General features: G+C 45.5%; 1 protein-coding gene across 1 annotated transcript; it reads left to right on the top strand.

Annotated features, from left to right (window-relative positions):
• Positions 1 to 780: 780 nt before the first annotated feature.
• LOC308339030 (putative protein FAM90A14) lies at positions 781 to 24,940 on the top strand (the record flags this gene model as incomplete). Its single annotated transcript, XM_080797383.1, has 6 exons — positions 781 to 792; positions 3,321 to 3,410; positions 22,051 to 22,236; positions 22,624 to 22,823; positions 23,257 to 23,365; positions 24,008 to 24,940. 6 exons carry the CDS (start codon positions 781 to 783, stop codon positions 24,938 to 24,940), a joined length of 1,530 nt encoding a protein of 509 aa, XP_080653509.1.
• Between the last annotated feature and the right edge of the window lie 1,117 nt (positions 24,941 to 26,057).

Here is a 26,057-nt window from a genome sequence, read left to right as displayed (position 1 = left end):
GTGAGCTGTAATGCACCCACCTTCCTACTTCTTGGCACGTCCCGGGCCGCTTTCCCTTTCTGGGGCAAACCACCCACCGCCACGAAGACCAGCGGGTGCCGCAGCGGGGCGCGCACGGCCCCTTCCGGCCGCGGCCGGATGTGTCCTCCCGGGCCCTTCCCGCGCCCCGGCTTCGCCTCAGCACCCCGACATTTCGGCCCGTCCCTGCCTCACCGCGCACGCGGTTCCCTCTCACCGAGGCTGCAATGGGGTCCCCCCCACGAAAAACACTCCCCAACCCGTGAAAATGACCACCGCAGGCCGCACTGTCGCCCCGAAGCCCCTCCGGGAGCGGGCACGTGGGTAAAGCAAGTTCTGCTAAAACACCACACGGGAAAGGGTCAGGCACGCGGGGCAGGGCGGAGAACGAGTTCCTTCCTCACCATTTATGAAAAACCATCCCGCAGCGGCCGGGGGAAGCCCCCTCCCAGCAGTCCAGGCCGCACAGGGCTGTCACTCACCGAAGACGCGGGCCCTCGTCGTCCGCACCGTCGCCGCCTCCGTCTGTCACGAGGGAACGTCGCTCCCGCTCTCGTGCACACGCGGCGTCAAGCGCAAGGGGCGCGACGCGCATGCGTTCCACGCGGGCCTAAGGCACAGCGTGAGAAAAGACGGGTCGGCGCGCCCCCTGCCGGCGACTAGGGTGCAGCGCAGGACCCTGACAGGTGCCCTCACAGATGGGGTGGGAGGCAAGAGCCAAGTGAGGAGATGGCTAGGATGCCCACGTGTGATGGATCATAGATGGCAGTACTGGTATGAACTATTAATCTATGTTTCCCTTGATATGAGGACTATTCCTTCCCGAAATGCATCTCTGTCTGTGTGTATTGAGGAGTAGATGGGTAGACACTATGCACGTGTATGTACACAGGTTAGGATACACATAGTTTTCTTCACGCTGTCAGCAGAAAGGTCAAGAAACAAGCCTTCCCTGCAGCAGTGAGTACATGCACATCTACGGGGGTGTTTTGTCACGTTCATCAATAAAAAAGAAACCATGTTTCCCCTAGACACACACAACACCCTCGTCCATCCCTGACCTATTCTCTCAACCTAGGCTGTTCAGCCAGCGCTGGGGGTGAACAAGAGCAGGAATCTGATTCTAGGGGGTCGCTGTCAACTTTGTCATACTCCCTGAGCACTATGAACTGCGTGGGATCCCCTCTCCCGAAGAAACCCAAGCCAAAGTCCTAGATCTGGCATCCCAAACCTCCCTTCTTCTCTCTTCAGCCTCTTTACACCCTTGTGTATTTACAGAAGAGATAAGAGAAGTTTTCTTTCCCTCATTCAGCGCATGACCTTCTAAAAAAAATTTACTCATTAACCATGTCTTTGGATGCATTGGGTTTAGGATGGTGGTGACTGCAAGTGCTAGAGATGAGTGGGGACTATTATAGTCCAGTGGGGAAGATGTTTCAGCGTGTGAGTATAATTAATCTAGTGTTACAAGACCTGGTGTGAGCATTGCTCAGTGTTGAGAGGAACAGGGGGAAGGTTTAGAAGGAAGGAAGAATCATTTTAGGTTTTTCTCAATTTTAAACCCCATATAGTTATTAGAATTTTCACTTCCGAAAATTTCTAAAAAATACAACTGAAATTATCACTATCATGCTTGTCTCCAATCACATATATTACCTCTTGGTAATAAACCTTTAGTTCATACTCAATAACTGGAAGGAATGCATAGGGAGTAGTATTTGCTTAATTGCACTATACATAAAGGAGAAAGAGTATGGCAGGAAGAATAAGATTAGGTTCCCATGTAAATTATTGGAAAAACTAGATAGATTAAAACCAGTCTTGAGATCGCCTTTATCCTTTCACATGGAGACAAAATAAAGATACAAGAGAAACAGTAATAACTGGTGTCCAAGGTTCCAGAGAATATTGAGAATAGGAGTCCTCATAACACAGGAATGGTCAGGCTAGGGCTGTCCTTTAGTACAGCCATCTCAGAGGTCCCTGGGTTGTGCTGCTGAGTCATCTGACCTTATAGTTTGTTATGAACACCTGAGTCCTATAGCATTAAGAGAGATGTCTATGAATCTTGGTCAGTTCTGAGCAATGCTGGCAATTCAAGGTTCATTTTAATGATAATGTCTTGTATTTAAGATGTCTTTGCTAGACAGGAAACACTCCCTACATCAAGGCCTTGGATCTTTTGACCTTCACAACATATTATTAAACTAGTTCATAGATGAGGAACCAGAAGTTCATCTAAGGAATAATTTAAACCAATGATTATGATTTAAAAGCACTACACCATGGTTATTATTTGTCTCATGATGAATCTGTAGAATTTCTTGGAACTAATGGGGAAGAGAGTTTTAGTTATGAATTTTCAAACAAATATTTTATAATCACTTGTCTGGAAAGTTCTAATCACCAGGTTACTGAAACACATCTAGGTTGTTTTATGCCATAGTTCGTGTGATACTGCTTTACAATAACATATTATGAAGTCAGAGTGTGTAGATCTCTGTGGATGTATCCAAAGGCAGATACTATTCAGCACTGACAATGTACTGACAGGAATCTCCAAACACATATTGATCTTTCTACGACCCATCTCTCCTCTGCCCCCCTCCTCAGTGCTGTCATCTCGATGCTCCTACCTCTGGATGCTCTGTCTAAACCAGGATATCCATGATGTTTCAGGACATTTAGTCTTTCCTATTTTGAAAAGACCGAGGATTCTGCATTCTTTCTCTGAACTTGTGAAAAGGCATCAGCATCTAGCAGTCTTCTCTGTTTTGTCCTCCCGGCTGCATTTCCTCCTGGTCTGCTGAAGGACCATCAATGTGTTCTCTGTTGATGGTGCTCTTACATGGCCTGACCTTCAGATCACCTCTTTTTTTTTTTTTAAATTAAATTTTTTATTTATTTTCAGCGTAACAGTATTCATTGTTTTTTCACCACACCCAGTGCTCCATGCAATCTGTGCCCTCCCTAATACCCACCACCTGGTTCCCCCACCCTCCCACCCCGCCCCTTCAAAACCCTCAGGTTGTTTTTCAGAGTCCATAGTCTCTCATGGTTCACCTCCCCTTCCAATTTCCCTCAACTCCCTTCTCCTCTCCATCTACCCTTGTCCTCTATATTATTTGTTATGCTCCACCAATAAGTGAAACCATATGATACTTGACTTTCTCTGTTTGACTTATTTCACTCAGCATAATCTCTTTATTCATCCTTGGCAAAGCCCACCCTGGACTTGGGGATAGCAAAGGTTAATTTGCAGAGAACTCTAAGTCCGTACACTCTTTTTCCTCCACAAACAGGTAATAAAATTTGCAAAAGTTTCTTCCAGTTGGAGCAAGGAAAAGAGCTGTGGAGAGAAGGAACTGGATTTCTCCAAGGCCAGAGTTCAGGTAAGTAGCCGAGACCAGTGCTTTAGTACAAGGAGGTGCCTAGGCTGAGTGAGTATGTCCTTAGAAATAGCAACTGAAGATTTTGTCAGGTTAGTGATATTTTCTAAAATGTAAGTGAGGACATTGGGGCAAAATTCCTCATATTGTTATCATACCTTGCGTAAATCAATCACAACTCACGGGTCCTCCTGCTACTTTCTCTCCCTTTAGGGAAAAGGATATTTGTGTACTTACCACAGTTAAATGTTGACATAGTGATTCTTATCCTGATCCTCCCATTTAAAGATTTTCCAACTACTTTCTGACCCAACATCTTTCCACCATTTTGCATCTTCCCTTCACTTGCAGTTGCTCCCGTGCTGAAGGTGAACTCACATGATGCTCTCAGGTGTTTTCTAAGCACCCGTCCAGCCGTGGGCATCCGTGTGGCCTTTAGGCTGCCCAGCGCACAGAAGATTTTCAGTGCCCTTTGTCCCTCAGTTATGTCCCAGCATCTTCCCTCCTAGGTTCCTCAGTCTGCCTGCCTCAGGTTGATCTTTTTTTTTTTTTTAAGATTTTATTTATTTATTTGACAGAGCAAGATCACAAGTAGGCAGAGAGGCAGGCAGAGAGAGAGGAGGAAGCAGGCTCCCTGTCAAGCAGAGAGCCCGATGCGGGACTCGATCCCAGGACCCTGAGATCATGACCTGAGCCGAAGACAGAGGCTTAACCCACTGAGCCACCCAGGCACCCTCCTCAGGTTGATCTTTGCCCAGACAGGTGCTGCTAGAAGATTTCATTGAAATGCTCTTGAGAGTGCCACCCAGGAGCTCCTAAAAAGTTCTGAGGCAGTTGAAACAAAGGAAAGCCCCTGAGTCTGCCCCTCTTGGAGTCCCCAAAGAGGTTAGAACACACAACCACAATTCTTTGAGAACAATCAGTCTTGCTGGCCTGAGAACACTGTCTGTCATATTCCTAACCCATTGTATGAGGCCAGCAGTACCCTGATACCAAAGCCTAACAAAGATTCCACCAGAAAATAAAAGAAGGTGTAGACCAATATGCTTCATAAATATTGAAAGAAAAATCTTCAACAAAGTACTAGCACAATTAATCAACAGTATTATTGACCAAGCAGGATTCTATTACTGGAATGTAAGCGTTGTTCAACGTAGACAAAACAATTAATGTAATACAGAACATTAATAAAATAAAAATGAAGGAAGGGGGCACCTGGGTGGCTCAGTGGGTTGGACCTCTGCCTTCGGCTCAGGTCGTGATCTCAGGGTCCTGGGATCAAGCCCCGCATCGCTCTCTCTGCTCAGCGGGGAGCCTGCTTCCCTTTCTCTCTCTCTGCCTGCCTCTCTGCCTACTTGTGATCTCTCTCTGTCAAATAAACAAATAAAATCTCAAAAAAAAAATAAACGAAGACCTCAATTGATGCAGAAAAAGCATCTCTAAGATTCAATACCTTTCTTAACAGGCTTTCTTAAAGCCCTTCAAAAAATCACTAATGAAAGGAAACTTCTTCAGCATAATAACCATGTAGGTAAATCTACAACTAACTTCAGACTTAATGTTGAGAGACTGAAAGTTTTTCTTCTTTTTTCAGGTACAAGGCAAAGGTGTTAATGTTTCACATAGTAGTGGAACACCTAGCTTGAGCAATTCATCAAGAAAAGGCATCCAAATCGGAAAGGAATAAATAAAGTTATCTTTTTACACAAATTACTTAACCATATATATAGAAAACTCTAAAGGATACACACACACTGCTAGAGCTAACAAATACTTCCAAATTGCAAGATACAAAATTGACACACAAAAACCAGTTGCATTTCTATACACAAAGAATAAACAACTAGAAACATAAATCAAGAAAACAGTTCAATCCCTAGAGACAATGTTCAGTTGTACAGGACATAAAAAGAAAACAGTGATATACAGGGTCAGGTCAATTCATCTCCAAAATGATTGGCAATAGGCATTAAAGGGATTATTTAAGGAAGTGTTGGGCCTCAATAATCTTTTTCTTTTTCTTTTTGATACAAGACTCAGCTGAAAATTCTGTGGGAAATAAAAGAATATGTAATAGGATCATGAACTGCATTTTTATTAATGAACAACAGCCTAAATTTGACCAAATAAAATATAATTATCTGCTGCTAAAATAAAGGTTACAAACAGAATAGAAAAGTATCAAATGAAAACCTCACTGAAAATGAAGACTGACAAAGCATAAATCATGAGAAATATTTGTTACACTTATGGAAATTAAAGAGAATAGGAAAATAAATGGTTTACTTACCTTCCTCTTGGAAAGTCATGGTGTTTTGGGCTGGGTGTCAGAGGGACGGGTCTGAGGCACACCTTGGAGACAGGCATGATCACCATCAGGTTCGTCAGACCCCTGCCAGACTTCTGCCACTCCTGCTGCCCTCCAAACCCTGGGCTCCAACAAGGATTTAGGACATCTCTTCCAGCTGGCATGGGTATGTTGGAATAGTCATTGGAGCCTAAATAAATTCACCAGTCAACTGCGGACATCTGCAGATGGGACAATGGGCTGGAAGAGGGAAGGCTCTTGGTGGGCTGGCTCTCGGCTGCCTGAAGGCCAGGGCCAAAGGAGAAAGCATGCCCAGTGAAGTCACATGAATGAGTGTTGTGCAACACGATCGCTCCGTTGTGACATAGCAGAGCCTCAGCCTGAGACTGGCCAGTGGGGCAGGCACGAACACCCGTTCCAGGGCATGAGGCTGGACTGAGCCTCCCAAGCTCCCACGCTCTGGCTCTTCTGCTGCCCTCCTTCCAGATGCCCTCATGCCAACCCTACTGATGAGGTCGCCCCAACCTGGGCTCCTCTTCTGGGTCTCAGGACCAGGCTCATGTCATGACTTTCCAACCGTATCTTCCTTCTCCACTCTAAGGCAGGCAAAGAAGTGAAACACCAAGCTGAAACTTCTGGGTTTGGGAAGGGGATGCCCCAAAACAGGTGCTCAGGAAGAAGTGAGAATAGGATGCATCAGGAGCAGTATCATGAGGCCAGTGACCATAAAACATTATGGGGAATATCAGAGAGCCTTGGGATCTCTGGCTGACCAGGGGACTAAAGCGCAGTGTGAGAACGATGTGCCCCAGAACAGCACAATTCAAAGACAAACCCTTGAAAAACCATTTCTCAATAATTTTACAGTGTTGAAACAGATGCAGAATTTTTGCAATCCTAAATGGGAACAAGGTACAGGTGGGCAGAGGCTGGGTGAACAATTGTGGAAGCTGTGGAGAACAGTTCACTGCATCCTTCTCAGTATCCTATGTATGTTCCTGCTCTTAGCGGTTGCCCTCTCATCTGTGTAAGGAATACCTTCCCTGGTCCAGGAAGCTGATAGGACAGGGACACTAAGGGCAAGAGGTTTTCTGGTATTCCCTAAAGGCATCTGGAACCCTGGAGAATGATTCCTCATTGTTTGGTTCATTTTGTCAACAGCCTTCTCTTCTGAACATTCCAGCTACCCTGAACCTTCACTTCCCTTTGAATGGGGACCACAAAAACATTAAAGTGGGAAGGCCCTTATAAGGTTTATTCATCCCATATTTAATTAGGAAAATGTTCAAAACCAATGTAAATAGCAATGAATTTTGCATTTAACTCTCATATTCTGCTACTAACCCTTGGGTGTACTTGCCTTGTATGTGTCCGTTCATCTCTCCATGACCTCTCCACTAATCAATCTTACATTTTTATCCATTTCAAAAAAGTTATAGCCAACAGTAAATTTTCCTCAAATAATTCAGTTTATTATTAGAGTTCAGTATTATCACAACTAATTCATTTTACTTAAAATTTTAATTTCTTATGAAGTTTATATATAAAGTGATGAGTTTTAACCAATATTTGTGCTTATGTAACCCTGTCAAGTTGTAAAATATTAACCTTTACAATGTTCCATTATGCCCTTCCCAAGTCAACCCACATATACATTGATAAACACTACCACTGTTCTGATTTTTCCCCCATGGATAAATTTTGCCTGTCCTTGAACTTCATATTGATTAAATTATATAGTATGTACTCTGTTGGCTATGGTTTCTTTCAACCAGTGTAAGATGTTTTATGTACTCAGTTCATTCAATTCATTATTTAATTGACTGATCACCACAGAGACTATAAACATTCTACTGATAGAAACCTGGGTTGTTTTCAGTTTGGGATGATTATGAATAAAAATGCTATGAATATACTTGTTCATGTATTTCTGTGGAATTTGCATAGCATTTGGAGATATGTCCCATCACTTACTGGGAACCCAAGAACCAGATGGGAAACTTGCCCATAGTCACACCCACATCTTAGCAGATCCAGAAAATTTTCTGACAGCAGGGATCTGGGAACTGCTGTGGTCTTACCCTTGTCCATGACCTGGAGGGAGCCAGGTTTGTAGGGCTTTCTAAACTCATTTCCTCTGGCTCACCATATGCTTTTTACAACATAAAAATTTACTTCTAACTCAATATAGGGTGGAAAAAGTGGAAAATCTTCCAAACTGACATCTAGCCTGTGATTTGCATATGACCTATCCTGAGCCAGCTCTGCCAGAAGCCACCCCTGACCAGTGGGACTGGGTCCCCTGTCCAGCTTCCTGCCTGTTCCTCCACCAGAACCTGAGAGGGAGAACTCCTCAAGGGCTCCAGAAAGAGCATCAGAGAGGCCAAGCCAGCTGAAACGATATCAATGCATGTCGGGATAACTTCCTTTAGAAGATGTCACCGTTGAGGTTGGGGCAAAATGGTGGAAAAGTAGGGGACCTTGTTTCATCTGGTGCCTCGAGTTTAGCTGGAGAGCTATCAAACCATTCTGAACACCCATGAATTTAGCCTGAGGTGTAAGAAAATATATATGGAAACCTACAAGCAGAACAACAACTGCATATTGCAAGGTAGGAGGTGCAGAGTTGTGAATCTGGGGAAATATCAGAAGATAAATGGAAGGGGAAGGGGGCCTCCAGAAGCTGGCTACTGAAGAGTGATGTAGCACCGAAGTGCCAAATAGGACTCTCTGATGTGTGCTCCAGTGAGAGACATTCCTTTCTGGAAGGGGCTCAGGGGATAGAAATGGCAGAATTCTAGGGGAGTCACTATGGTCTCAGGATCTCAGGAGACACAGAAAAAACTAGGTGCCTGAGCTGATGGAGTTCCGAAAGAGTGGAGCAGGGAAACTGGTTATCGTCAGCGAGCCCAGGAGGGCCTCTCAGCTCGGGTTGCCATAAACTGGGAGCCGGGCTGGTAGGGACACTGCTCTGTGCCTGAGCACCTGGAAACAGACTGGAATGTGCTGGCTAGTTACCAACACCTGGGAGGGTTGAGACAGTGGCACTCATGACCAGGCAATAGCTCTCAGGGTGGCAGTGCCCCCAAAAGGACAGTAGGGCAGCACCCAGCCATGACCTGGGAGAAGCTGAGCTGGGTGCAGGCACAGTCTACAAATGCTTGCAGTCCCAAAGACACACAGCACAGAGATGCTCATGGGTCCCTGGGAATCCCCCAAGGAGGATTGCAGTGGACACAATCCATGGATTTCTGTGGAGCTTCATGCACAGGGAAGTAAAGAACATTTGACCCAGAGAGTTTATTGAAGAGGGGGGATCATGATCTTGTGGCTCTGGCCTAGAGATCTAGTTAGGGGCATTTTTGCTCTGATCCTCTGAAGAAGTGCAGAAAGCCACAGAGAGGACCAGCTCACCTTGAGCCCATCCATGGACAAGGGGTGGAGCCACTCAGCTCAGGCAAAGAAACCTGAGGAGAAGCACAACAGGCACCTCCCCCAGAAGACAGAGTGGAAGAACAGGTGAACAACAAGCTTATGAATCCCGGAGACTATATAAAACTCCAGCACCAGGGGAGACACTGTATTGAGCTCCAGGTGTTTCTTCACAACTCGTTTATCCTTCAGTCTAAAATTTTACACTTTTTTTTTTTACCTCTTTCCTATTTTAAGTAGACTCTTATTTTATCAAATTATGTTTTTTTAAAAAGATTTTATTTATTTATTTGACAGACAGAGATCACAAGTAGGCAGAGAGGCAGGCAGAGAGAGAGGAGGAAGCAGGCTCCCTGCTGAGCAGAGAGCCCGATGCGGGTCTTGATCCCAGGACCCTGGGATCATGACCTGAGCTGAAGGCAGAGGCTTTAACCCACTGAGCCACCCTGACACCCTCAAATTATGTTTTTAAGTCACTTTTTAACCCTTTTTTTCTCACATCTACATTTTATAGATTTATGCCTGTTTTATGCCTAGTCCTTTTTTCAATGGATTTATACACACACACACACACACACACACACACACACACACATTCTGCATTCTTTGCAATTTTGAGATGCAGTGTCTTCAAACACACAGACCAAAATTCAGTCAGGAACAAGGAGATCACCCTCCTTTGTCCACCCCGTGAGAGTATTATCTCTCTTCCCTCCCCCTTTTTCATTGTTTTGTTCATTTTGGCTTTGTTCACTTTTCTGTGATGTGTTCACTTTTATTTTTGTTCACTTTTCACTTTGTTCACTTTTCTTAGATTCACTTTCTGGCTTCTGACCACTTTGGGCTTTTTCTAGGGTGCATTTTGCTTGGGTCATGGTTGACATTTTGGACTCCCTTCATTTGCTCACCCATCCTTTCCTGGGCAGAATGACTAGCAAGAGGAACTCCCAGCATAGGAAAGAACCAGAGGAAATGTTCTCTGCCACAGAGTTAATTGATATGGATATAAACAAGATGTCAGAGATGGAATTAAGGATAGCAATTAGAAAGTTAATAGCGAGGCTTGAAAAAAGCATACCTGACAATACAGAATCTTTAAGGGCAGAAATGAGATCTAATCAGGCCAAATTTAAGAATGCCATTAATGAAATACAATCCAAGTTGGATGCTCTCACAGCTAAGGTGTATGAGGCAGCGGAGATGTAGATGTGATGTAGAGGACATGCTGATGGAAAGAAATGAAGCTGAGGAAAAGTGAAATAAGTCCAGCAGAGTAAGACAATTATCATACGGTTTCACTCATATGTGGATTATAAGGACTAATGTAGAGGGCCATAGGGGAAGGGAGGGAAAACTGAATGGGAAGAAACCAGAGAGGAAGACAAACCATGAGAGGCTCTGGACTCCAAGAAATAAATTGAGGCTTGCAGAAGGGAAGGGGGTGGAGGGGTAGGGTAACCAGGGGGTGGGCATTAAGGAGAGCATGTAATGTGAAGAGCACTGGGTGTTATACTCAACTAATGAATCTTTGAGCACTACATCAAAAACTAATGTACTACATGTTGACTAATAGTACTTATAAAATAAAATAAAATACATTAAATAAAATTAAAAAGGTTGAATTCCTAAAAATATTTTTTAAATAAATTATACAGTTTGATGCATTAAAAGAGTCACACAAAATTTAGAAGCATATTCTGAATGATTCTTTTTCTATGTAATTCCAGAAAGTGCACAATAAGTTTTAAGTACTTTGTTCTGTAACTTATTTAAATTTGATGTCCCAGGTGGGCGGTGGGGGGTGGGATGGGCTAGTGGTGGTGGTACGTTTTGGACTGGTTTGGAAGAAAGATGCTCTCTTGGATTCCAGTCAGGAAGGTGATAGTATTCCAGGAATCCATCCCTGATGGTCACCGAAGAATCCCAAAGATAGAGGCACCTGGATGGTTCAGCGGCTTACTACACCAGCTCTTGATTTCAGGTCAAGCCCTGATGTCAGGGTCCTAGGATCAAAACCCATGTCTTTCTCCATACTCAGTGGGGATTCTCCTAGAGGATTCTCTCTCTCCTTCTCCCTGTGCTCCTCACTCCACTCCTGTGGGCTCTCTTTCTCTGAATCGAAAAGAATTAAATCAATCTTCAAAAGGACAAGATCACAGGGACATTTGCCTGACACTAGTGAAGCTGATGGCAGGAGCATGAGAAATGGTGGAAATCACACAAAGATTAGCCAAGAGGAGAAAAGTCTAACCTCAAAAGTACCAGTTGCTTAACAGGAATAAAGAATCAAAAAAGAGAAGATGGGGGAGAAGTAGCAGGCTGAGAGGACATCAGGTAGTGGGAGATCAGCTTGATAGCTTATCAAACCATTGTGAACACCTACAAAACCAACAGGAGTTTGAAAAGAAGAAGAGCAACAATTCTAGAAACAGAAAATCAACCACTTTCTGAAAGGTAGGACTGGTGGAGAAGTGAATCCAAAGCAACGGGAAGGTAGACCGCGGGGCAAGGGGCTGGCTCCCAGCAAGAGGCGGAGCAACGGAGCACAAAATCAGGACTTTTAAAAGTCTGCTCCACTGAGGGACATCACTCCAGAGGCTAAATAGAGGTGAAGCCCATGAGGGGACAGCGTGGCCCCAGGTCCCACGGGGTCACAGAAGGATTGGTCGTGTCTGAGTGTCGCAGAGCTCACAGGTATCAGAGGAGGGAAGCCGGTGGCAGAGACAGAGCCAAGGAGTGAGCTCTCAACTAGGGGTTACCTTGAACCATAATCTGTGGCACAGGCCACTGCTCTGTGAGTAGGGCCCCCACAAGATTTGGGGAGACGCCCCCTGGAAGACCTCAGGGATCTGTGGGGTTCAGAGACTCTAAGCGGGGCTGTGTGCCAGAGACAGAGACACTTGGTTACAGGCTGGGTGAGCTCGGAGCATGGCCAGAGGTCAGGGAGACGGGAGTGATTGAGCTCTTTTCTCTGAGGGAGCCCTGAGGAGTGGGGCCCTGAGCTCTCGACTCCTCCGGCTGGAGAGAGGGCGGCTGCCATCTTCACTCCCGTCATCCGGAGCTCTACGGAACGCGTTCAGGGAACAAAAGCTCCTGAAAGCAAACCAGAGGGGATTACTTAGCCTGGTCCCTGGTAAGGGTGGTGCAATTCTGCCTCCCGCCAAGACTCTTGAGAATCACTACAACAGGCCCCTCCCCCAGAAGATCAAGAAGAAATCCAGCCAAGACCAAGTTCGCTTACCAAGGAGAACAGCGGAATTTCAGAGGAGGAGAAAGCAAAGCGTGGAATTCATGGCTTTCTCCCCATGATTCTTTAGTTTTGCAGTTAATTTTTTTTTAATTTTATTTTTTTCTTTCTTCTGCTAAATATTTTTTGAACCTTTACCCTTTCCTCTTTAACATTTTTAAACTAGTTTATCTTAACAACACTTTTCATTAAAAAAAATAATCTTTTTTGAACCTTCGTTATTATAGTCATATTTTTTTCCTTCATTGTATCTAACTTTATTTTTTGTATACACATAGGGTTTTTTCTTCTAAAAAATTTGGGGTACAACTTCTTCTAATAGATCAAAATATACCCTAAATCTAGCACAATGCTTTGTTCTAGTCTCCAGCCTGAGCAAATTCTCTCCACTTTCTTTTCCTTTATTCTCCCAACCAACTTACTTTATCAACTCCTTTTTTAGAAATTAAAAAAAAATTTTTTTTCATCTTTATAGGCGTATTCTATTCCTTCATTGTGTTTATCCTTATATGTTTTTCATTCTTTAAAATTTTGGGAGGTAGTTTCTTCTAAGAGACCAAAATACTCCCCAAATTAAGTGGATGACCCTGTTGTAGTCACCAGTCTAATATATATATATATATATATATATATATATAATATATATATATTTTTCTATTTTCTATTTTTTATTTATTTTCTTTTAAAAATTTTTTTTCTGAACTTCTTTTTATCCTCTTTCCTCCCCCGACAATTTGGAGTCTCTTTTGATTTGGTTAAAGCACATTTTCCTGGGGTCTTTGCCACCCTTTTAATATTTTATTTGCTCCTTCATATATCCTTATCTGGACAAAATGACAAGGTAGAAAAACTCGCCACAAAAAAAAAAAAAAGAACAAGAGGCAGTACCAAAGGCTAGGGACCTAATCAATACGGACATTGGTAATATGTCAGATCTAGAGTTCAGAATGATGATTCTCAAGGTTCTAGCTGGGCTCGAAAAAGCATGAAAGATATTAGAGAAACCCTCTCCGGAGAGATAAAAGCCCTTTCTGGAGAAATAAAAGAACTAAAATCTAACCAAGTTGAAATTAAAAAAGCTATTAATGAGGTGCAATAAAAAATGGAGGCTCTTACTGCTAGGATAAATGAGGCAGAAGAAAGAATTAGTGATATAGAAGACCAAATGACAGAGAATAAAGAAGCTGAGCAAAAGAGAGACAAACAAATACTGGACCACGAGGGGAGAATTCGAGAGATAAGTGACACCATAAGGCAAAAAAACATTAGAATAATTGGGATTCCAGAAGAAGAAGAAAGAGAGAGGGGAGCAGAAGGTATATTGGAGAGAATTATTGGAGAGAATTTCCTTAATATGGCAAAGGGAACAAGCATCAAAATCCAGGAGGTGCAGAGAACCCACCTCAAAATCAATAAGAATAGGCCCACACCCTGTCACCTAATAGTAAAATTTACAAGTCTTAGAGACAAAGAGAAAATCCTGAAAGCAGCCCGGGACAAGAAGTCTGTAACATAGAATGGTAAAAATATTAGATTGGCAGTGGACTTATCCACAGAGTCCTGGCAGGCCAGAAAGAACTGGCATGATATATTCAGAGCATTAAACGAGAAAAACATGCAGCCAAAAGTACTATATGCAGCTAAGCTATCATTGAAAATAGAAGGAAAGACAAAAAGCCTCCAGGACAAACAAAAACTGAAAGAATTTGCAAACACCAAACCAGCTCTACAGGAAATATTGAAAGGGGTCCTCTAAGCAAAGAGAGACCCTAAAAGTAGTAGATCAGAAAGGAACAGAGACAATATACAGTAACAGTCACCTTACAAGCAATACAATGGCACTAAATCCGTATCTCTCAATAGTTACCCTGAATGTAAATGGGCTAAATGCCCCAATCAAAAGACATAGGGTATCAGAATGGATAAAAAACCAAAACCCATCAATATGCTGCCTACAAGAAACTCATTTTGGACCCGGAGACACCTCCAGATTTAAAGAGAGGGGGTGGAAAACAATTTACCATCCTAATGGACATCTGAAGAAAGCTGGGGTGGCAATCCTTATATCAGATCAATTAGATTTTAAGCCAAAGACTATAATAAGCGATGAGGAAGGACACTATATCATACTCAAAGGGTCTGTCCAACAAGAAGATCTAACAATTTTAAATATCTATGCCCCTAACATGGAAGCAGCCAACTATATAAAGCAATGAATAACAAAATCAAAGAAACACATTGACAAGAATACAATAATAGTAGGGGACTTTAACATTCCCCTCACTGAAATGGACAGATCATCCAAGCAAAAGATCAACAAGGAAATAAAGGCCTTAAATGACACACTGGACCAGATGGACATCACAGATATATTCAGAACATTCCACCCCAAAGCAACAGAATACACATTCTTCTCTAGTGCACATGGAACATTCTCCAGAATAGATCACATCCTGGGTCATAAATCAGGTCTCAACTGGTATCAAAAGATTGGGATCATTCCCTGCATATTTTCAGACCACAATGCTCTGAAGCTAGAACTCAATCACAAGAGGAAATTTGGAAAGAACCCAAGACATAGAGACTAAACAGCATCCTTCTAAAGAATGAATGGGTCAACCAGGAGATTAAAGAAGAAATGAGAAAATTCATGGAAACAAGTGATAATGAAAACGCAATGGTTCAAAATCTGTGGCACACAGCAAAGGCAGTCCTGAGAGGAAAATATATAGTGGTACAAGCCTCTCTCAAGAAACAAGAAAGTTCTCAAATACACAACCTAACCCTACACCTAAAGGAGCTGGAGAGAGAACAACAAAGAAAGCCTAAACCCAGCAGGAGAAGAGAAATCATAAAGATCAGAGCAGAAATCAATGAAATAGAAACACCAAAAAACAATAGAACAAATCAACAAAACTAGGAGCTTGTTCTTTGAAGGAATTAATAAGATTGATAAACCCCTGGCCAGACTTATCAAAAAGAAAAGAGAAAGGACCCAAATTAATAAAATCATGAGTGAAAAGGAGAGATCACAACCAACACCAAAGTAATACAACAATTATAAGAACATATTATGAGCAACTCTATGCCAACAAATTTGACAATCTGGAAGAAATGGATGCATTCCTAGAGACATATAAACTACCACAACTGAACCAGGAAGAAATAGAAAACCTGAACAGACCCATGACCAGTAAGGAGATTGAAACAGTCATCAAAAATCTCCAAACAGACAAAAGCCCAGGGCCAGACGGCTTCTCAGGGGAATTCTACCAAACACTTAAAGAAGAATTAATTCCTATTCTCCTGAAACTGTTCGAAAAAATAGAAATGGAAGGCAAACTTCCAAACTCATTTTATGAGGCCAGCACCACCTGATCCCAAAACCAGACAAGGATCCCATCAAAAAAGAGAATTACAGACCAATATCCTTGATGAACACAGGTGCGAAAATTCTCACCAAAATACTAGCCAATAGGATCCAACGGTCCATTTAAAGGATTATTCACCATGACCAAGTGGGATTTATTCCAGGGCTGCAAATCAATCAATGCGATACAATACATTAATACCCACCAAAGAGGCAAAGAATCTATACTCAGAAAAGTATAAGCAACTCTACTCTAAAGTACTCATGAAAGAAATTGAGGAAGTTACAAAGAAATGGAAAAATGTTCCATGATCTTGGATTGGAAGAACAAATATTGTGAAATATGCAGAAAAAAACTAGACGATTTCCTTATACCACACACAAAAATAGACTCAAAATGGATGAAGGACCCCTATGTGAGAAAGGAATCCATCAAAATCCTTGAGGAGCACACAGGCAGCAACCTCTTCGACCTCAGCTGCAGCGACTTCTTCCTAGGAACATCGCCAAAGGCAAGGGAAGCAAGGGCAAAAATGAACTATTGGGACTTCATCAAGATCAAAAGCTTTTACACAGCAAAGGAAACAGTTAACAAAACCAAAGACAACTGACAGAATGGGAGAAGATATTTGCAAACGACATATCAGATAAAGGGCTAGTATCCAAAATCTATAAAGAACTTAGCAAACTCAACACCCAAAGAACAATAATCCAATCAAGAAATGGGCAGAGGACATGAACAGATATTTCTGCAAAGAAGAAATCCATAAGGCCAACAGACACATGAAAAAATGCTCTACATCACTCAGCATCAGGGAAATACAAATCAAAACCACAATGAGATACCACCTCACACCAGTCAGAATGGCTAAAATTAACAAGTCAGGAAATGACAGATGCTGGCGAGGATTTGGAGAAAGGGGAACCCTCCTACACTGTTGGTGGGAATGCGAGCTGGTGCAACCACTCTGGCAAACAGCATGGAGGTTGCTCAAAAACTTGACCTACCCTATGACCTACCCTATGACCCAGCAATCGCACTACTGGGTATTTACCCTAAAGATACAAATGTGGTGATCCAAAGGGCACGTGCACCCGAATGTTTATAGCAGCAATGTCCACAATAGCCAAACTATGGAAAGAACCTAGATGTCCATCAACAGATGAATGGATAAAGAAGAGGTGGTATATATACACAATGGAATACTATGCAGCCATCAAAAAATGAAATCTTGCCATTTGCAATGACATGGTTGGAACTAGAGGGTATTATGCTTAGCGAAATAAGTCAATCGGAGAAAGACAACTATCATATGATCTCCCTGATATGAGGAAGTGGAGATGCAATGTGGGGGGTTTGGGGGGTAAGAAAAGAATAAATGAAACAAGATGGGATTGGGAGGGAGACAAATCATAAGAGACTCTTAATCTCACAAAATAAACTGAGGGTTCCTGGGGGGAGGGGAGTCGGGAGAGGGTGGTGGGGTTATGGACATTGGGGAGGGTATGTGTTATGGTGAGTGCTGTGAAGTGTGTAAACCTGGCGACTCACAGACCTGTACCCCTGGGGCTAATAATACATTATATGTTTATTAAAAAATTTTAAAAATTAAAAAAAAAGAATCAAAAAGGAGGAGATAAAAAGACTTAGAGCTTCACTGGTCCACATGGGGACTGGCCAGCACCCACGATTTGGGTCCCAACACAAATGGCCAAAGAAGCCAGTTCCAAAAAGACATGTAGCAAAGGATGCCATTGCTCTGAATATCCAAGCACAGGCAAAATCCTAAGGACAGAAGGAGAACTGGGAGGGCGGCAGGTACAGTGAAGGGACCCTGGAAATGTGTCCTGGATCCAGAGTTTCAGTTGGGAAAGTGAGACGCTTGGACATGGAGGACACTGATGGATCCACAACAGCGTGAATGTACTTGATGCCAGGAGAAAAGATGCCTCATAGGATCTGAATAGGAAATTCTAGTTGAGGAGAGGAACAGGCATCCACATCCAGGCATGTGGGTGGTCAGTCCCTTAAGCACTGGACTCTTGATTTCAGCCCAGGACATGATCAAGCCCTGATCTGGAGGTGCACTGGACCTAGAGCCTACCTAAGATTTTCTCTCTGCCTCTGTCCCTCCTCCCCCAACCCGTGCTTTCATTTTTAATCTCTCTCTCTCTCTCTGGCTCTAAAAAAAAAAAAGAAAGAAAAGAAAAGAATAGAAAAAGATGGGGTCCCTGATCAAAGGAACGAGACTGATAGAAAGTGAAGGTTAAGCAAATCTTTATTTTTACACCAGGCATCAGAAATCAGACTGACCGGTCAGGGCCGCCTTGGAAGAGAGCGACCCCGCCCCGATCTTACAAGCTAGTTTTAGAGGGCATAACCACAGACCTCAAGGTATGTGGCTTCTATTGTTAGGGCATTTATTCCCAGAATCGATTCCCGGAATTGATACGGAACCGATACCAGGAACTGCTGGGGCATTTATTCCCGGAATGAAGTCCGTGGATGTAAACAACAATATGGCTACCTAGGCAATATGGAGTTGCTCTGGCTAAGCAGGCCCTAATAGTTACAGGTTTTAACATTAAATCGGCCCTAACAGAAAAGAAAAGAAACAGGCATGCATTCAAAGCTTTGTTATTTGTACAAAATGTATGTATTCTGAAAAGCATATCCACACATACATATGGTATATAATGCATGAAAATGCTGGACAAGAAGGGATACTTCACTGGGTCCCGCCTACTGACAGGAAAGAGGATTGGATTGGTGGGTGTCAAGTGACTGAAAGGTCACGTGACGTTGGGTCAGTAGAAAAGTCAGGGAGGGAGGGAAGTGGCCCTTTCTGACCATTCCTCGGGCATGCCGGACACAGAGGCTCCTCCAGCAAAGTCCCTCTGCAAACTTTTAAGCCTCTACTGAGAGACAGGAGGAGCACCGGTGCATTTCAGGTGGGTTTTGGGACAACTGGGGCCTCAGTTCAGCTGTCAGAGAAATAAGACAGTGAGGAAATTATGGAGGGATGTAGCTTACCTCATTGGGTTAAGCAACTTTCATTGGAAAGCATTTTCTGAGAAGAGAGACTGGTCAAAAGCAGTCCTCGTGACTCCCTGAGGTTGTAATTCTAAGAAAAATTTGCCCCACAGTCTGATGGTTGTGGGATCGGGGAAGTGCTGTGACAAAATCCCGCTCCATTTGGCTGTGGGCACTGAAAGCCTAAAGGAGGAACTTGTTCCCAAGATGTGGAAAGATCCTCATTTCCAATGGATTAGAAGTTAGTTAAGAAAGGGACTCTGAGAAGAGAACATTAAAGAAGAGATTACAGGGGCGCCTGGGTGGCTCAGTTGTTAAGCTTCTGCTTTTGGCTCAGGTCATGATCCCAGGGTTCTGGGATCAAGCCTTGCATCAGGCTGTCTTCTTCTTCCTCTCTCTCTCTGCTTGTTTTCCCTCTCTCCATGTGTCTCTCAAGAAGAGATGACAGAAACCCAGATAGGCAGCTTCCAATCTAGTAGAGGAGAAAGTAGGCTTTGTAAAATGACTTTGTAGTTGAAAATGTCTTCCTGGTGCGTCAAATGGGAAATTCAGATTTTGAGAGGAAAGCATAGGTTCTTTCCCATTTTCAACTCTGTGTACCTCATGTTGTATTGCCATAGCATGGGCTCTTGTGTGTTCATTGGGGCAGTGGCTCGTGCCACTGGGTATGAGTTGAGGCCAGTTGGAGCATGAGAGGATGTAGAAGGCATGTGATTCTGGGTGGGGCAGGGTAAGGATGAATAAGAGCATACAGGTGGGGCAGTGGCAGGGGTCCCATGAGACTGGGTGTGGCCAGGAGGAGGCTGGAGGAAGCTCTGGTAGGACTGGAAGGTACCAGGCTGGGACTGGATCACGGCGTTAGACAGGTCTGTTCAAAATCCATTCTCTGTGCAAGACACACCAGTCTTAGAGATGGGATCCATGATCAAAGGAGCGAGACTGATACAAAGCAAAGGTTAAGCAAAGCTTTATTTCCCATCAAGCATCGAGAATCAAACTGACCAGTCAGGGCCGAATCTTATGGAGAGAGCAACCTCTTCCCAGCTTCACAGACTAACTTTTATAGATCACAGGTGGCCAAGGGGATTGTAACGCACACAGAAAGTTGCGTACTCATATCAAGCCACAGGCAGGTGGCCAATTGAATTACAGTTTATCCTATAGTAGCTCTTTGAACTAGTCTATAATTCTGGTCAGAATTGGCGCCCAAGTTTGGTGGCCAAAGGGCAGGGTTTACATTCTTTGGTAGTTAGGGAGGTTGAGTTTCAGTTGAGTGCCGCTTATTGATGTTCCGGGAACTCTAGTTCCGCTTGTTGATGTTCTGGGAACTCTGAGTCACTAATTTTTCTTTGGTAAACAACAAAATAGCCGCTCAACCAATACGTAGTCTCTTAGGCCAAGCGGGCCCCAACACTTAGAGTGGGAAACTACCCAGAGGGCTAACAGGATTGGAAATGGAGGCTCTCCCCTTGGGCTAGTAGTGGTGCTACTTGTTGGACTGCTTTGGAGAAAGATGCTCACTTGGATTCCAGTCAGGATGGCCCAGGTGATCGGAATCCACCCTTCTATCCTCCATTCTCTTTGAAGAATCCCTAGAACAGGGGCACCTACGTGGCTCATTCGCTTAAGTGGCTGACACTTCATTTCAGATCATGTCTTGATCTCAGGGTCCTGGCATCCAGCCCCACACTGGGCTCCACGCTCAGCGGGGATTCTGCTTAGAGATTCTCTCTCTCCCTCTCCCTCTGCCCTTAATCCCTTCCCATCTGGCCCCTGCTCGCTCGCACTCTCTCTCTCTCTCTCTCTCTCTCATTCAAAACAAAACAAAACAAACAAAACAAAACAAAATGAAGCAGTCATAGCCTCCAATGCGTAATTTTCTTAGAGAAAAGAAATATACTGAAAAGATGATATGTGTATGAGACGATTTTCCTGTGCATGAAAATGCTCCACAAGGAGGCATTGTTGATTGGGTCTGCCCTGTTAACAAGAAAGAGGATTAGATTGATGGGTGTTAAGTGCCTGAAAGGTCGTATGACCTTGGGGCTATAGGAAAGTCAGGGAGGGAAGGAAGTGGCCCTTTCTGACCACTCCTTTGGCATGCCAGACACGTAGTCTCCTCCAGTGGAGTCTGTCCAGTACCTTCCTGAGCTGCTACTGAGAGACAGGAGGAGCACTGTTGCATTTCAGGTGGGATTTTGGACAACTGGGTCCTTATCTTAGCAGCTAGAGAAATAGGACAGTGAGGAAATTATGGGGCGATGTGCCTTTTCTCAACGAGTTAAAGACTGGCTCCTGTGAAACCATATTCTGAGAAGCGAGACTGATCAAAGGCATGACTGCCAATGCTCTCGACTCCCCGAGTTTCCACTTCCAAAGGAATTGACCCCAACAATCTGATTGGTGTGGGGTCATGGAGGTGTTGTGACAGAATCCTGGTCCATTTCGCTGTGGGACTGAGAGCCGAAAGAAGTCACAGGTTCAGGGCACCTGGCTGGCTGAGTTGGTTGTCTGACTTTGTGCCAGGTCATAATTCCAGGGTCCTGGGATGGAGCCCCTCATTGGGCTCCCTGCTCAGCAGGTAGTCTGCTTGTCCCTCGGCTCTTACCACACCTTGAGCTTTCTCTCTCTCTCTCTTAATAAAGAAAACATTAAAAATGAAAAAGAAATCCCTGGTTCATATGAAGTTAAAAGCTATTCATTTTCCCAAGGATTAGACGAGAGTTAAGAATGGGGCACTGAAAAGAAAACATGAAATCAAAGAGTTCAGACCCTTAGATGGGCCACTTCCCTCATTCCATCAAGAGAAGTGATGTTTTTCCAAGGGATCTTATAGTTGAAAATGGCTTCCTCAGGTGTCAGTGGGGAAATGGAGAGTTTGGAGAGCAAAGGATACCTGCTTTTCCATTTTCAACACTGAGTGTCCCATGGAGTATTGCCATAGCTTTGATTCTTGTGTAAATCGGGGGCAGTCCCATCCCTGGTTTTGCTTCCAGAGTGCATTGTGAGAGAATTCACAAGCATCTCTCTGGTAAGTCATTCAAGGCAACTTCACCTGCGTTTCCTAAGGGCACCATCCTGGGGGTGGGTAGGCAGGAGAGTATGGAGGACAGGAAGGGATGAGAGGTCACAGGGTGACAACTATGTTTGATCTGGTGGTCCTGAGGCCCCCTCATACCTACTTGGAGAAGAAGGGACAGGAAGGAGGCTTGCATCTGTGTGAATATGACTGTCCTTTTTTTTTTGACTCAGGAAATCCGGACACCCATTCCCGAGGCAGGCCAGCCAACTGCCATGTCCCTCAAGGAAGTAGGACAGATGGCAGGCAGTCACACCCAGCTGGAGCCCTACAGACCCTTGAAAGCCCAGACAGGGAAGAGGCCACCAAGGGCGCCCTTAGCACCCAGGGCTCCTGGGCCAGAGGAGGAGGATCCCAGGGTAAGTGGAGGCCGGCATGTGCTGTGAGCAGGGGGTCTGCCATGACTCTGGAGACAGGCTTGGCACATGGAGAGCTCTGTGTCCGTAACTCAGTTGTCCTTTCCTGGGCCAGGACCACCTGCCCTGGAATCTCGTCACCAGACATAGTGGGGCATTCAGACACAGCGAGGGTCTACCTCAGGAGTGTACAGGCTCCGGTCCAGGCTGGCATTTGTCCACGTCTCTCCAGAGGGCTCCTTCAGTTCAGCCTGACCCTTGCGATCCCTCCTCCATGTCCCTCCTGGAGAGGCCGGGGAAGCATCCCATGGTCTTCAGGAGGCTGGCAGCTCACAAGCCGAGGTGATGTCCCCTGTCCAAAACCACTGATCCTTCTTTCTTCCTCCCCAGGTGAAGTGCAGGGACTGTGGAGCTTTTGGGCACAAGGCGTCCAGCAGCAGGTGCCCCATGAAGCACTGGGGCAGGGACCTCGACCTCCAGGCTTTGGGCTCCAGGAAGCTGAAGGAGAACGTAGAACCACGGAGTCAGCAGGACCAGCAGCATCCTGGGCCCTTGAAGCAGGCTGAGAGGGAGAAGGGAGAGGGACCAAGGTGAGGAGCGGGGCTCGCTGCTGTCCCCAATCCCAAGGCTGACGTCTAAGGACACTGTGTCTCTGCCGCTGGACACTGTGTCCTGTGCTGTCCTCAGGCACAGACAGGGGTGGGGAGGCTGACAAAGGAGCTCTCCATCCTCCAGGGGTCCACACTTAGGCTACTGAGCTTCCCTTGCTGAATCGGCGAGAGTGTGTGTGTGGTGGGGTGGGTGTCCCCTTACCAGGGGACGTATGGGAACCTGGCTAATGCCAAGCAGACGTGCCAGAGACCCCGAATGCTAGTAGTTCCTGGGCAAACCTGGAGTGCTCCCTGGAGTAGGGGGAAGAATGGCAGGGGAGGGAAAGGACGCTGCTGTCTGAGGCCTCAGGCTTGTGTCCCAGTTTGAAGACATGAAACTGAGTTCCTTTACTTCCCATGCTTTGTTGTGCAGGCCAGACGCCCCTCAGAGGGAGGCTCTGCTCCAGAGATTCCCCAGGAGACCCCAAGGGGGGCAGAAGCAAACCTGGAAGGATTGCACAGAATCCTGCAGCTACGTGAGGGTGAGTGTGCCCTGCTTCCCGGCTCCTGTTCCGTCTGGGGGACCCTGATGGGCTGCGTTGCCTTCCTGGGGGAGGATAGGCTCAATTTCCGTTCTGAGCCGTGTGAGTTCGGGGGGGCATCCTCCTCCCCCATTTCCCCTGCTGTCCATCATGGTGCCTTATTCCTGGGGTGTGTGTGCACAGTGGGCTGGGTGGGGTGGGAAAGCACCGGAGGTCACCCTCCTCACACGTAGAACCCTTGATGGAAGCACAGGGTACTTTCCTTTGGGACACGTCCTCCCACACTGTCCATCAAAACTCAGTAGCCTCTGAAGTGACTCTACCCCGGCAGGACTCCTGCGCTCTCTGGAGCGCAGCGGATGGTCCGCTCGAGGAACTGTAGATGTTTTTGCAGAAGCTTTCTCTGCTCCTCCCTGATAGAAAAAGGGCATCCAGGAGATCCTGTTGAGTATTTATTCCTGGCCACCCCTGAGCTGTGGTCCCACCTCCTATGTGGACAGAACCCTTTTCTGTCTTCCACTGCTGAACTGAACATACGAAGGTCTTGGGGTGTTGTGAGTTTCTTGGTTTTCCTTCATGGCAATGTTGCCTTGGTGGTGAGGAAAAACTAATGTGCATTTCTGTGTGTTCCTTTTCCCACAGCGTCCACACACGCCGATGCCCGTCTACACCACCAAGAGGGCTTCTGTCCTGGAGCCTCCCCTCCCATGGGAGCCACCTATGCAGGCCGCTGACATGAGAGCTGGGTACCACTCAGCGTCTCTTCTCAGAAGCCCTTCAGGGAGCGTCTTCCTCCCTGGTGCACGACGTGAGGCACAGCGAGTGGTGACCCCTGACAGACCCCTGGCACGCCAACCCTATGCCAGGGAGGGTGGCCTGGTTGTTCATCTGACAGGAAACAGGCCCCGAGGGGACTCCCTTGACGTTCCCCAGGCTGTGTCCAAGGTAGATGGCGTGCACCATGCCCAGACACCAGGCAAGGGTCCCGAGGAGAATGCACGTCCTAATGCAATCCACGGTATGGGTCAGACTTCCCAAATGCACCTCAAGACAGCAGGCAAGAGAGGTGTCCAGATCTCCCCAGAGACGGGCCTGAATCCCCGAAAGAAAGCACGCTGGAGCCCCTTCCAGCACCACCACAAGAGCATTCAGGAAAGCCATCGGGGGGCTTCTGAGAGTCTGTGTCCTCCAGCAAAGAGAAGTGCATGTGGACCCCCAGCGGCACCCCCACTGACCGGGAAGACACCTGCCCCAGTGCAAGTCATCGACCTGCAGCCTGCACGCACCCGACCTCTCCTGGAAACGGTCCAGGCATGCATCGAAGCCCCACGTCCGCTTTCCAAGCCCACCCCTGGCAAGCCCCTGAGAATGGTCTTCACGAGACTGGACAAAGCCTACTGGAGCTCCAGGTTCCTAGCACCTCCCTTGCTCGATCCTCCTGAGAAGTCAGCCCCTCCTGGTCAGGGCCCTCCTGTCATTCAGAAATCCGAGGGATTCTTTGGTCACGTCCCTGTGAGTGTCCTCCACGAGGACCTGCAGGTGTCCTCGTCCTCTGAAGACAGTGGGAGAGAGTGAGACAGCCCATGGCCTCAGAGACTTGTCCTCCAGCCCAGGGGATCCCCGGGAGGTGTCTGTTGAAGGGAGGGCAAGTCATAGCCCTGGGCTGATGTGGGGAATCGGCACTTCCTCAGCTGCATTGGATGGAAACGGTGGAGTCCACATCATGCTGGGTGTCCTGCTTTTGGGGAGCGTGCCCATGCAAACCAAACACACACACACACACTCATCGTGTAAATAGATGTGACATTTCAAAAGGTACTTACCCATCTGGGATGTCAAGCTTGCTTTATTTAAAGACATTCTCTATGAAATTGAGTGAAATTATACTGATAAATGGTAAACTCAAATGTAAGTTTAACCTAGGACCTAAACCTGTATTTGGTTTACAAATATCTGAATTGGGAGATTCTGGATAAAGGCCCCACCTGCAAAGGGTGCTCTGCAAAGGGTGACACAGTGTTTTCTCCGGAGGTGAGATTTTCTTGACTCTGTGATGTGATTTTTGTGGAAATTGTCATGGGGAATATTTTACTTGGTTTGCTCCTTTTTGTGATTAAGTGTTATTCCAAAATTGTGTGTAGTTGATTTATCCTTAATAAAATTTCCCCAACTATGACTTAATGTGCATGTTTTTTTTTTCCTCATCATTTCAGATCCTTTCTGTAATGATTTTAATTCCTCAAACCTTGATTTCCTAGGAGGAAAGAGGAGGCTGGCAGGACCTAGGGCTTCTTAGACATTGAGGATCTCAGGCACACCCTGCTCTCCTGCATGAATCGATGCCTAGACCGCATGGTTCCCCTTGCTCCCTGTGTACGTGCCACATGCACTGCATGAGGCCTCAGTTCCACTTTAGTGTCTCATGGGATCAGGTGGTCAGTTTTCCTGTATTCGTATTCTGTAATCCCCCTTGCAGTAATGGACACTTTTGCTGCCTTTCTGAGGCCTGGACATTGGGATTTACTGCCCTCCAGATGATTTCCTAAGGCAGCAACATTTGACAACCCGGGTAGGTGGTGGTCAAAATATCACCAGTCCCAGGCTCTGGTTCCTCTCTCCCTCAGGAGAATCTCTGATGAAGAACAAGGGAAAAAACCTGTAGGTCTGGAGAGAGGATTTCTTTCTTGGAAAG

This window comes from Martes martes, assembly GCF_963455335.1.
Source record: "Martes martes genome assembly, chromosome: 2".
NCBI classification, from domain to species: Eukaryota; Metazoa; Chordata; class Mammalia; order Carnivora; family Mustelidae; genus Martes; species Martes martes.
This window is presented reverse-complemented; position numbering and strand designations above follow the sequence as displayed.